Consider the following 15,132-nt stretch of genomic DNA (forward strand, 5'->3'; position numbering starts at 1 on the left):
CATGCACATTCCCAGGCTCGTCGGCTTCGTGTACACCCTCGTGCTGAATTCAGAATCTCGCTGTTCGACAAGGACGTCAAGGAAGGGGAGGCGGCGATCTTGGCAATGTTCAATCGTGAACGTGAGGCAGCTGTGGTCGTGGAATGCACGTCGCAGCTGCTCTATCTCATCCTGGGAGTCGGCGCAGATGAAGGTGTCATCAATGTAGCGCACGTACATCCTCGGTTTCCTGGAAATCTGTAAGACCCTCTCTTCGACGGTACCCATATAGAACTTGGCGCAAAAAAAAAGGACCCCAAGGGGAGATCTCATCGCCACGTCGTCGATCTGGGGTGAACATGTAATTGCGGTGATCAGCAAAAGGGGCCTCTATAATAATAATAATAATAATAATAATAATAATAATAATAATAATAATAATTACAGATGAAAAGCAATGGTTTTTTTTCCTCCTCATCAAATTCAATAAAAAAAAGACTATATAGCCTACCAAAAATACATGCGCAATAATATAGATATATATATATATATATATATATATATATTATATATATATATATATATATATATATATAATATATATATATATACCTCAAAGGGTAACATTGTAGCCTTAAAAGTCAAAGACTACGAAACTAAATGAGGATTTAATTCAGATTCTGTTAAATTCTCCCAGTATTTTCGCATTGCTACTTTAAGTACGAGTGGAAAATTGACACAAAATAACGATAAAGATCGCGAAACAAAAATGAGAGAGAACCCGATAATATTATAGGGCCGTTTTCTTTGACACGTTTTCTACCATCCAAGGGAATGCTTATGGTATACTAAAGCGAGTTTATCTCTCTCTCTCTCTCTCTCTCTCTCTCTCTCTCTATGAAAGGCGTTTGTTGCGCAGGGATCACGGGTGAATATGTATGCCATATAGGAGAGACTGGCTCACCATATAATAATAATAATAATAATAATAATAATAATAATAATAATAATAATAATAATAATGATGATGATAATAATAAGAATAACAATAATTAATAATAATAATAGTAATAATAATAATAATAATAATAATAATAATAATAGACTTAAGTCAAGTTAAGCAACATTGGGGCTGGTCAGTCGTTGGATGGGTGACCGCTCTCCTCGGCGTTGATTCCTTGGGAAAGGATCTTTACCATAATTTCCTCAGTCTACTCAGCTGTAATTGAGTACCTATCCCTGATGGGGTAGGGTCCAGCTATGGGCTAAATAGCAAAACTCAGCAATGATGGAAAGAAATGAAGGAATAAACGACAACGACGTAAATGGAACCTCTGGCAACAGAGGAGCTTCGTCCGGCAACCAGGTATTCAACCCAATTGAAGGGGAAGACGGTCAGGTACTTGGAGGTCGTCATCCAGCAACTGATCACCACAACGACAGTAATCAACAGCCTGAGATTGGAGCTACAGAGGCAAAAAGGAAGAAATGGACAAGAGAAGAAAATAAGGAAATATGGAGATGCTACATCAGAAGCAACCCGACGGAGAGAGGATATAGAAGAAGATTGGTCAACATCTGGAATGAGAGGAATAACACCCCCCAAACAGAACAGAGGCTGGCAGACCAAGTAAGGAACATAAAGAAAAAGAACTGGCTCTCCCCAACAGAAAGAGAAGAACTGGAAAGGGAAATGTCACACGACAACGAATTACACGAAGACGAACTGAGAGACGATGCCACAGAAGACGACAGAGAGGATGAGGTACCAAACAACGACACACGAAGAAACACCGACGAAGTAACAGAGAGGACGGAATGGTAGAAAAGATTAGACAATGGATGGAGCCAGATACAGATGAGAACAAAGATCCCCTCCATGAAAGCCTACAACACCAAAGAAATTAAGGGAGAAAACAAGTGAGGTCAATGAATAATGGGCATAATACACACCACCAGTATCACAGAAACAAATAACTTGGTATATGCAGGAGCAAGATTAGTAGCAGAACTGATGGGGATTCGTACACCAACACCACCAGCAACACCCAACAACCCAACAGAAACCAAAACAGCAACCTCCTTGGAAAAGGCGCCTGGAAAAGCAAATCATGGTGATGAGATCTGACTTGAGTAAAACTGAAAGAGATGGCAGAAAAAAGGCTAAGAAGCAAGAAAACAAGGGAGGAACTCAACGAGAAATACAAAGTACAAGAAAGGGGACTAAACAACACAATAGAAGATGTAAAACAGAGGCTTAAGGCCAAAGCACACAAGATCCAACGGTACATGAACAGGAATAAGGGATACCAACAGAACAAACTATTCGGAACCAACCAGAAAAGACTATACAGCCAACTAAGAGGGGAAGACAACCACCCAGAAATTCCTGAAGCCGAACCAAGTAAGAGACTCTGGGAAAACATATGGAGCAATCCGGTATCACACAACAAACATGCAACATGGCTCCAGGAAGTCAAGGAAGAAGAAACAGGGAGAATAAAACAAAGATTCACAGAGATCACGACAGACACAGTCAGACACCAACTAAAGAAAATGCCAAACTGGAAAGCCCCAGGTCCCGATGAAGTCCATGGATACTGGCTCAAAAACTTCAAAGCCCTACACCCACGAATAGCAGAACAACTCCAGCATTGTATCTCAAATCACCAAGCACCAAATGGATGACCACAGGAAGACATCCTTAGTACAAAAAGACAAGAGTAAGGGAAATATAGCCAGTAACTACAGGCCTATCACCTGCCTACCAATAATGTGGAAGTTACTAACAGGTATCATCAGTGAAAGGCTATACAACTACCTAGAGGAGACAAACACCATCCCCCACCAACAGAAAGGCTGCAGAAGGAAATTGTAGGGGGCACAAAAAGACCAGCTCCTGATAGACAAAATGGTAATGAAGAACAGTAGGAAGAAGGAAAACCAACCTAAGCATGGCATGGATAGACTATAAGAAAGCCTTTCGATCATGATACCACACACATGGCTAATAGAATGCCTGAAAATATATGGGGCAGAGGACACCACCTCAGCTTCCTCAAAAATACAATGCGCAACTGGAATACAATACTTACAAGCTCTGGAATAAGACTAGCAGAGGTTAATATCAGGAGAGGGATCTTCCAGGGCGACTCACTGTCCCCACTACTCTTCGTAGTAGCCATGATTCCCATGACAAAAGTACTACAGAAGATGGATGCCGGGTACCAACTCAAGAAAAGAGGCAACAGAATCAACCATCTGATGTTCATGGACGACATCAAGCTTTATGGTAAGAGCATCAGGAAATAGATACCCTAATCCAGACTGTAAGGATTGTATCTGGGGACATCAGGATGGAGTTTGGAATAGAAAAATGCGCCTTAGTCAACATACAAAAAGGCAAAGTAACGAGAACTGAAGGGATAAAGCTACCAGATGGAAGCAACATCAAACACATAGATGAGACAGGATACAAATACCTGGGAATAATGGAAGGAGGAGATATAAAACACCAAGAGATGAAGGACACGATCAGGAAAGAATATATGCAGAGACTCAAGGCGATACTCAAGTCAAAACTCAATGGAGGAAATATGATAAAAGCCATAAACACATGGGCAGTGCCAGTAATCAGATACAGCGCAGGAATAGTGGAATGGACGAAGGCAGAACTCCGCAGCATAGATCAAGGAAAAACCAGGAAACATATGACAATACACAAAGCACTACACCCAAGAGCAAATACGGACAGACTATACATAACACGAAAGGAAGGAGGAGAGGACTACTAAGTATAGAGGACTGCGTCAACATCGAAAACAGAGCACTGGGCAATATCTGAAAACCAGTGAAGATGAGTGGCTCAAGAGTGCATGGGAAGAAGGACTAATAAAAGTAGACGAAGACCCAGAATATAAAAAATACAGAGACAGGAGAAAGACAGACAGAACAGAGGACTGGCACAACAAACCAATGCACGGACAATACATGAGACAGACTAAAGAACTAGCCAGCGATGACAATTGGCAATGGCTACAGAGGGGAGAGCTAAAGAAGGAAACTGAAGGAATGATAACAGCGGCACAAGATCAGGCCCTAAGAACCAGATATGTCCAAAGAACGATAGACGGAAATAACATCTCTCCCATATGTAGGAAGTGCAATACGAAAAATGAAACCATAAACCACATAGCAAGCGAATGCCCGGCACTTGCACAGAACCAGTACAAAAAGAGGCATAATTCAGTGGCAAAAGCCCTCCACTGGAGCCTGTGCAAGAAACATCAGCTACCTTGCAGTAATAAGTGGTACGAGCACCAACCTGAAGGAGTGATAGAAAACGATCAGGCAAAGGATCCTCTGGGGACTATAGGTATCAGAACGGATAGGGTGATACGTGCAAACAGACCAGACGTGACGTTGATTGACAAAGTCAAGAAGAAAGTATCACTCATTGATGTCGCAATACCATGGGACACCAGAGTTGAAGAGAAAGAGAGGGAAAAATGGATAAGTATCAAGATCTGAAAATAGAAATAAGAAGGATATGGGATATGCCAGTGGAAATCGTACCCATAATCATAGGAGCACTAGGCACGATCCCAAGATCCCTGAAAAGGAATCTGGAAAAACTAGAGGCTGAAGTAGCTCCAGGACTAATGCAGAAGAGTGTGATCCTAGAAACGGCACACATAGTAAGAAAAGTGATGGACTCCTAAGGAGGCAGGATGCAACCCGGAACCCCACACTATAAATACCACCCAGTCGAATTGGAGGACTGTGATAGAGCAAAAAAAAAAATAATAATAATAATAATAATAAGAAGAAGAAGAAGAATGTAATCAAGCGTTGCCCCCAATCGAGAAACAGAACTGGTGCTCCAAAAGGGATCGATCCCACGGAAGTGATTTTTTTTAAATCTCGGAACAATGAACTTATTCGCAGGTCAAGAAGGTGCTGGTCAATGATATTATTATTATTATTATTATTGTGTATGCTGGAAACAGACCTTCTTTCAAACAAGTTTTATTAAAAATAATGGCAGAATTCACAGAATTGATTTTGTACAATATTCTTTCAATTCTCCTTATGATTTGCCTTTCTGGCACGCTGGTATTATAAAGCAGCTGTCCAATATTCATCGTGCTGTAGGTCGTATTTCTAACAAGAAATACCGGATAGACCCCTGACGACTACGGCCTGTTCCCGACCTACGAAACGCACCTGTATACCTGTTGACGACCCCAGCCTGCCCCTGATAACCAGTTTGCCTTTGATAACACCAGCCCACCCGAAATTTCCGTTGACGACCTACAGCACGATGAACATTTTGGACAGCTGCTTTATAATGCCAGCGTGCCAGAAATGCAAATCATAAGGAGAATTGAAAGAATATTGTACAAAACATCAATTCTGTGAATTCTGCCATTATTTTTAATAAAATATTATTATAAAAATAATTAATTATTATTATTTTTTTTTTTTTTTTTTTTTTCTCTATCACAGTCCTCCAATTCGACTGGGTGGTATTTATAGTGTGGGGTTCCGGGTTGCATCCTGCCTCCTTAGGAGTCATCACTTTTCTTACTATGTGTGCCGTTTCTAGGATCACACTCTTCTGCATGAGTGCTGGAGCTACTTCAGCCTCTAGTTTTTTCTAGATTCCTTTTCAGGGATCTTGGGATCGTGCCTAGTGCTCCTATGATTATGGGTACGATTTCCACGGGCATATCCCATATCCTTCTTATTTCTATTTTCAGATCTTGATACTTATCCATTTTTTTTTTCCCTCTCTTTCTCTTCAACTCTGGTGTCCCATGGTATTGCGACATCAATGAGTGATACTTTATTCTTGACTTTGTCAATCAACGTCACGTCTGGTCTGTTTGCACCCGTATCACCCCCCCTATCTGTTTTTTCTGATACCATAGTCCCAGAGGATCTTTGCCTGATCGTTTTCTATCACTCCTTCAGGTTGGTGCTCGTACCACTTATTACTGCAAGGTAGCTGATGTTTCTTGCACAGGCTCCAGTGGAGGGCTTTTGCCACTGAATCATGCCTCTTTTTGTACTGGTTCTGTGCAAGTGCCGGGCATTCACTTGCTATGTGGTTTATGGTTTCATTTTTCGTATTGCACTTCCTACATATGGGAGAGATGTTATTTCCATCTATCGTACTTTGAACATATCTGGTTCTTAGGGCCTGATCTTGTGCCGCTGTTATCATTCCTTCAGTTTCCTTCTTTAGCTCTCCCCTCTGTAGCCATTGCCAATTGTCATCGCTGGCTAGTTCTTTAGTCTGTCTCATGTATTGTCCGTGCATTGGTTTGTTGTGCCAGTCCTCTGTTCTTTTCTGTCTTTCTCCTGTCTCTGTATATTTCTGGGTCTTCGTCTACTTTTATTAGTCCTTCTTCCCATGCACTCTTTAGCCACTCGTCTTCACTGGTTTTCAGATATTTGCCCCAGTGCTCTGTTTTCGATGTTGACGCAGTCCTCTATACTTAGTAGTCCTCTCCCTCCTTCCTTTCGTGTTATGTATAGTCTGTCCGTATTTGCTCTTGGGTGTAGTGCTTTGTGTATTGTCATTTGTTTCCTGGTTTTCTGATCTATGCTGCGGAGTTCTGCCTTCGTCCATTCCACTATTCCTGCGCTGTATCTGATTACTGGCACTGCCCATGTGTTTATGGCTTTTATCATATTTCCTCCATTGAGTTTTGAATTGAGTATCGCCTTGAGTCTCTGCATATATTCTTTCCTGATCGTGTCCTTCATCTCTTGGTGTTTTATATCTCCTCCTTCCATTATTCCCAGGTATTTGTATCCTGTCTCATCTGTGTGTTTGATGTTGCTCCCATCTGGTAGCTTTATCCCTTCAGTTCTCGTTTACTTTTTTGCCTTTTGTATGTTGACTAAGGCGCATTTTTCTATTCCAAACTCCATCCTGATGTCCCCAGATACAATCCTTACAGTCTGGATTAGGGTATCTATTTCCTTGATGCTCTTACCATACAGCTTGATGTCGTCCATGAACATCAGATGGTTGATTTTGTTGCCTCTTTTCTTGAGTTGGTACCCGGCATCCATCTTCTGTAGTACTTTTGTCATGGGAATCATGGCTACTACGAAGAGTAGTGGGGACAGTGAGTCGCCCTGGAAGATCCCTCTCCTGATATTAACCTCTGCTAGTCTTATTCCAGAGCTTGTAAGTATTGTATTCCAGTTGCGCATTGTATTTTTGAGGAAGCTGATGGTATTTTCCTCTGCCCCATATATTAATTATTATTATTATTATTTATTATTATTATTATTTTATTATTATTATTATTATTATTATTATTATTATTGTATATTCTTCGTAACCGAATTGCATGAGGTTCCAAGGCTTAGCGTAACTTGGGCGTAAATTGACGAATACACTCCTGAAGTTACGCACCTTATACACAAGAAAACGTTCCTGAGTTACGCAATTTTATACGTAAGAAAATACTCCTGAAGTTACGCAATTTATACGCTAGAAAATACTCCTGGAATTACGCAATTTAGATGCTAGAAAACGTTCCTTTCGTTACGCAATTTATACGCGAAAAAATACTTCTGGAGTTACGCATCTTATACAAAAGTAAACGTACCTTGAGTTACGCAATTTATACGCAAGAAAATATTCCTGGAGTTACGCAATTTATATGCTGGAAAACGTACCTTGAGTTACGCAATTTATACGCAAGAAAATACTCCTGGAGTTACGCAATTGCTGGTTACGCTTTTTAAGCTCAAGAAAACGGCCCTGGCGTTGTTCAATTTATACGAAAGAAAACGTTCTTAGAGTTACGTAATTTATACGAAAGAAAACGTTCTCAGAGTTACGTAATTTATACGAAAGAAAACGTTCTTGGAGTTATATAATTTATACAGAAAATGTTCTTAGAGTTTTACGTAATTTATAAGAAAGAAAACGTTCTTAGAGTTATGCATTTCATACGCAAGAAACAACTCCTGGAGATACAAAATTTATACGCAAAAAAAATCTGGAGTTACGCATTTGATACGTAACAATAAAAACTACTGGAGTTACGCATTTGATACGTAAGAAAAAAACTAGAATACACAATTTATACATAAGAAAAAACACTCCTAGTGTTACGCAAGTTATACACAAGAAAAAAGTTCCGGAATTTACACGCAGAAAAAAATCCTGGAGTTACGCAACTGATACGCAAAATAAAACCTAAGTTATGCAGGTCATCACGTTAATGCAACTGACACCTTGACCAGGCTTCCCTTGGTACGCAACAGCAGCCTCGGTCAACGTGAGAGAACTGGAGCTGACATAATGAGAATCATTACATTATTATATAAAATGTCGGGCGTGAGTTGTAATGTCTCTATGACAGGTACTTGTTGATGCATTGCAGAGGCGTTACGAGGGAGTTAGTTACAGTGTTACAAAGACGTCACAAGCCTATCAAAGGCTTTATCCAGACATACACGTATAGTACCTCTTCCAGAAACGAATGAGGAGACAATCCAGACATATACGTATACCTCTTCCAGTAACGAATTAGGAGACAATCCAGACATACACGTATAGTACCTCTTCCAGTAACGAATGAGGAGACAATCCAGACATACACGTATAACTCTTCCAATAACGAATGAGGAGACAATCCAGACATACACGTATACCTCTTCCAGTAACGAATGAGGAGACAATCCAGACATACACGTATAGTACCTCTTCCAGTAATGAATGAGGAGACAATCCAGACATATACGTACACCTCTTCCAGTAACGGATGAGGAGACAATCCAGACATACACGTACACCTCTTCCAGTAACGAATGAGGAGACAATCCAGACATACACGTATACCTCTCCCAATAACGAATGAGGAGACAGAGGAGGGATCCAAGAAAGAAGACGAGAGAAGAAATGAATAGACCAGGAGAGAATAGAGTCCATCACCGTCGCCGCCTTTCTGAAGCTTTTAATGAGGGTAAATCGAGCGCCCCATAAGCCAATATCCGGCCGCCCAAATTTTGCTCTCTTTTTTTTTTTTTAAGGTAGTCTTATCAAGGGACCTACGCAACCCCCCACACCCCGTCCTCCTCCTCCATTAAATCACGCCCGCTGTAGTTCAAACATGATGTGTGTTTTGGGGTTGAGAGAGAGAGAGAGAGAGAGATCTTAGAGTGTGTGAAGAGAGAGAAGCAGCTCAGGAGAAACCTGAATTGTGGATAGAGGCTATGGATGGAATGTCTGAAAAGCCTTCTGAGCCAACTCTCCTTTATGGAAGTAAAGTGTGGATGCTGAATGAAAATGACAGAATCTTCTTTAAAAGCTGTTGAGTACAACTTAGAACTGTTCGCGGGAAAGGAAGAATGGAAGATGTGGAAAGGACTGGGTAGTTTGTTGAGCCAATTCTCCTCAACGGAAGTGAAGTATGGATGTTTGCAAATAGAATAAAAACCTTTGAGATGATGAGTACAAATCAGAAGTCTTCAGGGGAAGGAAGAGAAAAAGATTCAGAAAGATTTAGATGTTTAGGACATAATAGATAGGGGGTAAATGTGCTGCTGATGAGCCCTTGTGTACCATGTATGCATCAGCTTTGGTTGGGGAACTTTTATTGCAATATATATATATATATATATAGATATATATATATAATATATATATATATATATATAATATATTTCTTAATATTATATGCGTTGCATTAAATCAAATATGATGTGGAACTAGCGTGGAGTTATTAGTGTTTGATTTCATCATTGCAATTTGTCTCCTCTCTCTCTCTCTCTCTCTCTCTCTCTCGCTCTCTCTCTCATATATATATATATATATATATATATATATATATATATATATATATATATATATATGAGAGATTACAAATAATTATTTGATTTAATTACTTGTGTGAGGTGTGAGAGAGAGAGAGAGAGAGAGAGAGAGAGAGAGAGAGAGAGAGAGAGAGAAGAGAGGTATGAACAATTACTCGATTTAATTACTTGTGCGAAAGGTGTGTGTGTATGAGAGAGAGAGAGAGAGAGAGAGAGAGAGAGAGAGAGAGAGAGAGAGAGAGTAGCCTCCCACACGTGCGTACATTCAGTTCAAGAAGCTCAAAACCAAATGACATCTTGAACTCCCAGAAATGTGTCTGTTTGTTTACACACTCGAAAAGAGGTGGGTGTAGTAGCTTCGAAAAGGTGTATACTATGTGTAGAATACCTAAGGTGTGTATACACGATTGTGAAAGGGTGTGTGTATGTAGGTGTAAGTGTAGAAATGAGGCCCTCTGTCGCAACTTTGCAATTCGAAAGGTCCCCATGGATGTATTATGTTTATCCCGACCGACGGTATTTACGTGATTGTGTATGAGCTGTGTGTGTGCGCGTGTTTGTGTGTGTGTGTGTTCGTGCGTGCGTGCGTGCCTTTGTGAGTGCCAGCCAGGGCTCTCTCGTATCGACCTGGCCACCAGCAGCAGTCGGTCCGTGTGCGCTGGAGTGGCCGCACGGCGCCCGTTCAGCTCCCCCCTCCTGCCCTTGATTCACACTGTCTTGCTCGCCTCCTCGTCAGCTCTCCTCTTCTTCTCCTCTTCCTCTTTCTTCCTCTACCTCCTCCTCCTCCTTCTCCTCCTATTCCTCCTCGACAGTTCCTCTGGTTCCTCTGTCTCTCGTCTCTGCTACGACTTCTTCTTCTTCTCTGAGCGTCGTTCCTTCGTCCTCCGCCGCGCTGCCTTCAACAGCGGCCCTGGTGCTCCTCTCGAGGCCCTACTTCCAGGGCTCTCCCCGTTCCCCTCCAACTCCTTCTGCAGTAGGAGGAGGAGGAGGAGGAGGAGACGAAGCAAAGGGGAAGAGAGGGACGTCCTCTCTCTCTCCTTCTTCTTCTACTGCTTCCGCCTCGCCTTCGTCAGCAGCAGCTACAGCATCAACGTCGTCCAAGCGTAGGATCTTCTTCTCGTCCCCCGTCGCAGCGGCCTTTAGCAAACACCGACGCCTCCGCCCACGCCCACGCACACGCCCTTCCGTCGGAGCCTCCGTCGTCCCTAGGTCATCCTCCTCCTCCCTGTCGTCGATTTTGGTCCAGGAGGAGGAGGGGGAGGAGGAGGAGGAGGAGGAGGAGGAGGGGGAAGAGGGGGTCGAAGCCAAGGGCAAGAAGCACAGTAAGGGACGTCGCAACATAAGCCTTGGACGTCAGCAGCAGCAGCAGCAGCAGCAGCCTGCAGCCGCGTGGCTGAGTGAGTCACCCTCCTCCTCACCCTCAACCTCTTCCTCCTCCCCCTCCTCCCCTATCATCCTGATTCCCCCTCCTTCTACCTCACCCCCTCGGCTACTGCCAGCCTCACCGTCGTCGTCGTCATCATCATCCTTCCTGTCGCGACTCAGAAGGACGTCTCCCGCCCACTTGTACCCTTCGGCGTCGTCCTCGCCCTCTTCCATCATCTCGCGAAGGCGCCGTCGGAGCGCCTCAGTGCCCCAGTCGCCGTCGGCGTGCCCCTCATGGGGTGCATCAGCCCCCCCAGGTGAGGACTCGAGCGACTTGGAGTCGAAGAGACGTAAGCGTTTCCCGAGGAGCGCGTCCTTGCCCGAGCCCGCCGCCGCCCTTGAGGAAGAGGAGGAGGAGGAAGAGGAAGAGGGCGAGGTGGGCTGGGGGGGTGCCTCACCCCCACCCTCGTCGTCCCCTCATCCAGCCCCTGCCCCTCAGCAGCAGCAGGACTCCCCAGGGGCGCAGTCGAACTCCTCCTCGACGTCGTCGCACTGGAGCAGACGGAGGATCGTCCTGCCCGGGTCGCCCTCCTACGTCTCTCTGGCTTCTTCTTCCAGCAGCCCCCCGCCTCCGTCCTCGCCCACGTCCAGGGGTGGGGGCTTCACCATGCCCCGGCCCCTGGCGCAGAATGCCCTCATGAAGCCCCTGGTGGCGCTGGCCGTGCCCGGCATGTACCTGGTCTACAAATACAATCAGTACAAGAGACAGCAGCAGGAGGCCAACCGCAGGAAGGCCGCCGAAAAGGAGCTTCTCCAACTCAACTACAAAATCGTGAGTCTCGAGGTCTTATTCCTCCTCTCCATGTTTTGTTTGTTGGTAGGAGTTGCAAGGGTTCTGGGAGATACCAGGAGTTGCAAGGGTTCTAGGAGGTATCAAGAGTTATGAGAGTTTTAGGGGATATCAAGAGTGGTAGGAGTGTAAGAATAATACCGCCGTAGGTCCTGTGTGTCGTAAAAGTCGACTAAAAGGACAGCTGCTGCCTCGCAGTCTTACTTTTTTTGTCAAAGGCTAGGCCCACCGCCAATAACTTAGAAAACTGTTTTAGTCAAAGGCGAGGCCCACCGCCAATAACTGTGGTTGATGACAGGAAGGGCATGCGGTCGTGAAAACCCCTTTGCCAAATAATAAACCATAAATATTGAGTTATAAGTTTTACCCAGTATCAAAAGAATACAAGATAGTAAACACCCTACAAGAAATGTTATAAAATATTGAAACTTGTAAGAGTAAGAGAATCTTAAGAAGTTCTGTTAATTTTAAAAATAGTCATAGGCCTCTAATAGCTTTATAAAAATAATAGAATTTGATGAGGTATTAAGAAATATGAGACCTACAAGATAGCAAATGTTTTACCAGATACCACGAGTTTCATGAGATAGCAAGTGTTTTACCAGATACCAAGAGTTTTATGAGATGTCAAATGTTTTCCAAGATATTACAATTTATAAGAAACATAAATCTTTGTAAGATTCCGGAGAATTTATAAGATAATAAGAGTTGAAGATGACAGTAATGTTTCTCATCTATTGATGTAGGTGTATTAAGGCGGAATGGAATGTTTTCGTTCATGGTGTGCTTGTGTGTGGTTTTTTTAATAATAATAGTAATAATAATAATAACAGGCTCCAATGGAGGGCGTTTGCCACTGAATCATGCCTCTTTTTGTACTGGTTCTGTGCAAGTGCCGGACATTCGCTTGCTATGTGGTTTATGGTTTCATTTTTCGTATTGCACTTCCTACATATGGGAGAGATGTTATTTCCGTCTATCGTTCTTTGAACATATCTGGTTCTTAGGGCCTGATCTTGTGCCGCTGTTATCATTCCTTCAGTTTCCTTCTTTAGCTCTCCCCTCTATAGCCATTGCCATGTGTCATCGCTGGCTAGTTCTTTAGTCTGTCTCATGTATTGTCCGTGCATTGGTTTGTTGTGCCAGTCCTCTGTTCTGTTTGTCATTCTCCTGTCTGTATATTTCTGGGTCTTCGTCTACTTTTATTAGTCCTTCTTCCCATGCACTCTTTAGCCACTCGTCTTCACTGGTTTTCACATATTGCCCCGGTGCTCTGTTCTCGATGTTGTCTATACTTAGTAGTCCTCTCCCTCCTTCCTTTCGTGTTATGTATAGTCTGTCCGTATTTGCTCTTGGGTGTAGTGCTTTGTGTATTGTCATATGTTTCCTGGTTTTCTGATCTATGCTGCGAAGTCCATTCCACTATTCCTGCGCTGTATCTGATTACTGGCACTACCCATGTGTTTATGGCATTAATCATATTTCCGGCGTTGAGTTTTGACTTGAGTATCGCCTTGAGTCTCTGCATATATTCTTTCCTGATCGTGTCCTTCATCTCTTGGTGTTTTATATCCCCTCTTTCCATTATTCCCAGGTATTTGTATCCAGTCTCATCTATGTGTTTGATGTTGCTCCCATCTGGTAGCTTTATCCCATCAGTTCTCGTTACTTTGCCTTTTTGTATGTTGACTAAGGCACATTTTTCTATTCCAAACTCCATCCTGATGTCCCCAGATACAATCCTTACAGTCTGGATTAGGGTATCTATTTCCTTGATGCTCTTACCATACAGCTTGATGTCGTCCATGAACATCAGATGGTTGATTCTGTTGCCTCTTTTCTTGAGTTGGTACCCGGCATCCATCTTCTGTAGTACTTTTGTCATGGGAATCATGGCTACTAACGAGGGGTAGTGGGGACAGTGAGTCGCCCTGGAAGATCCTCTCCTGATTATTAACCTCTGCTAGTCTTATTCCAGAGCTTGTAAGTATTGTATTCCAGTTGCACATTGTATTTTTGAGGAAGCTGATGGTGTTTCCTCTGCCCTATATATTTTCAGGCATTCTATTAGCCATGTATGTGGTATCATGTCGAAGGCTTTCTTATATTCTATCCAAGCCATGCTTGGGTTGGGTTTCCTTCTCCTACTGTTCTTCATTACCATTTTGTCTATCAGGAGCTGGTCTTTTGTGCCCCTACACTTCCTTCTGCAGCCTTTCTGTTGGTGGGGGATGGTGTTTGTCTCCTCTAGGTAGTTGTATAGCCTTTCGCTGATGATACCTGTTAGTAACTTCCACATTATTGGTAGGCAGGTGATAGGCCTGTAGTTACTGGCTATATTTCCCTTACTCTTGTCTTTTTGTACTAAGGATGTTCTTCCTGTGGTCATCCATTTGGGTGCATGGTGATTTGTGATACAATGCTGGAGTTGTTCTGCTATTCTTGGGTGTAGGGCCTTGAAAAATTTTGAGCCAGTATCCATGGACTTCATCGGGACCTGGGGCTTTCCAGTTTGGCATTTTCTTTAGCTGGTGTCTGACTGTGTCTGTCGTGATCTCTGTGAATCTTTGTTTTACTCTCCCTGTTTCTTCTTCCTTGACTTCCTGGAGCCATGTTGCATGTTTGTTGTATGATACCGGATTGCTCCATATGTTTTTTTCCCAGAGTCTCTTACTTGGTTCGGCTTCAGGATTTCTTGGGGGTTGTCTTCCCTCTTAGTTGGCTGTATAGTCTTTTTTCTGGTTGGTTCCGAATAGTTTGTTTCTTGTGGATCCCTTATTCCTGTTCATGTACCGTTGGATCTTATGTGCTTTGGCCTTAAGCCTCTGTTTTACATCTTCTATTGTGTTGTTTAGTCCCCTCTCTTTTACTTTGTATTTCTCGTTGAGTTTCAAACCCTTCTTTCTTGCTTCTTAGCCCTTCTTTTTTTCTGCCATCTCTTTCAGTTTACTCAAGTCAGATCTCATCACCATGATTTGCTTTTCCAGGCGCCTTTTCCAAGGAGGTTGCTGTTTTGGTTTCATTGTGCTGGTGGTGTTGGTGTTCGAATCCCCATCAGTTATGCTACTAATCTTGCTCCTGCATATGCCAAG

At 43.0% G+C, this 15,132-nt stretch overlaps 2 protein-coding genes across 3 annotated transcripts in view; one reads left to right on the plus strand and one right to left on the minus strand.

Moving 5' to 3' along the window:
• LOC135199532 (glycerophosphocholine phosphodiesterase GPCPD1-like) overlaps nucleotides 1–15,132 on the minus strand; it is a 157,750-nt gene that overhangs the window by 115,428 nt on the left and 27,190 nt on the right. The gene's annotated exons all lie outside the window — the stretch shown is intronic.
• Nucleotides 10,462–15,132, plus strand: part of LOC135199534 (probable serine/threonine-protein kinase dyrk2) — a 42,392-nt gene continuing 37,721 nt past the window's right edge. Inside the window, exon 1 of one of the 2 annotated variants that reach the window (XM_064227674.1) lies at nucleotides 10,462–12,022. In XM_064227674.1, coding sequence (XP_064083744.1) covers nucleotides 11,858–12,022 — 165 coding nt within the window. In that variant the 5' untranslated portion in view covers nucleotides 10,462–11,857. The remainder of the gene's footprint in view (nucleotides 12,023–15,132) is intronic. The other variant, XM_064227675.1, reaches the window with a different exon arrangement.

This window comes from Macrobrachium nipponense, chromosome 25, assembly GCF_015104395.2.
Source record: "Macrobrachium nipponense isolate FS-2020 chromosome 25, ASM1510439v2, whole genome shotgun sequence".
Taxonomy (NCBI): domain Eukaryota; kingdom Metazoa; phylum Arthropoda; class Malacostraca; order Decapoda; family Palaemonidae; genus Macrobrachium; species Macrobrachium nipponense.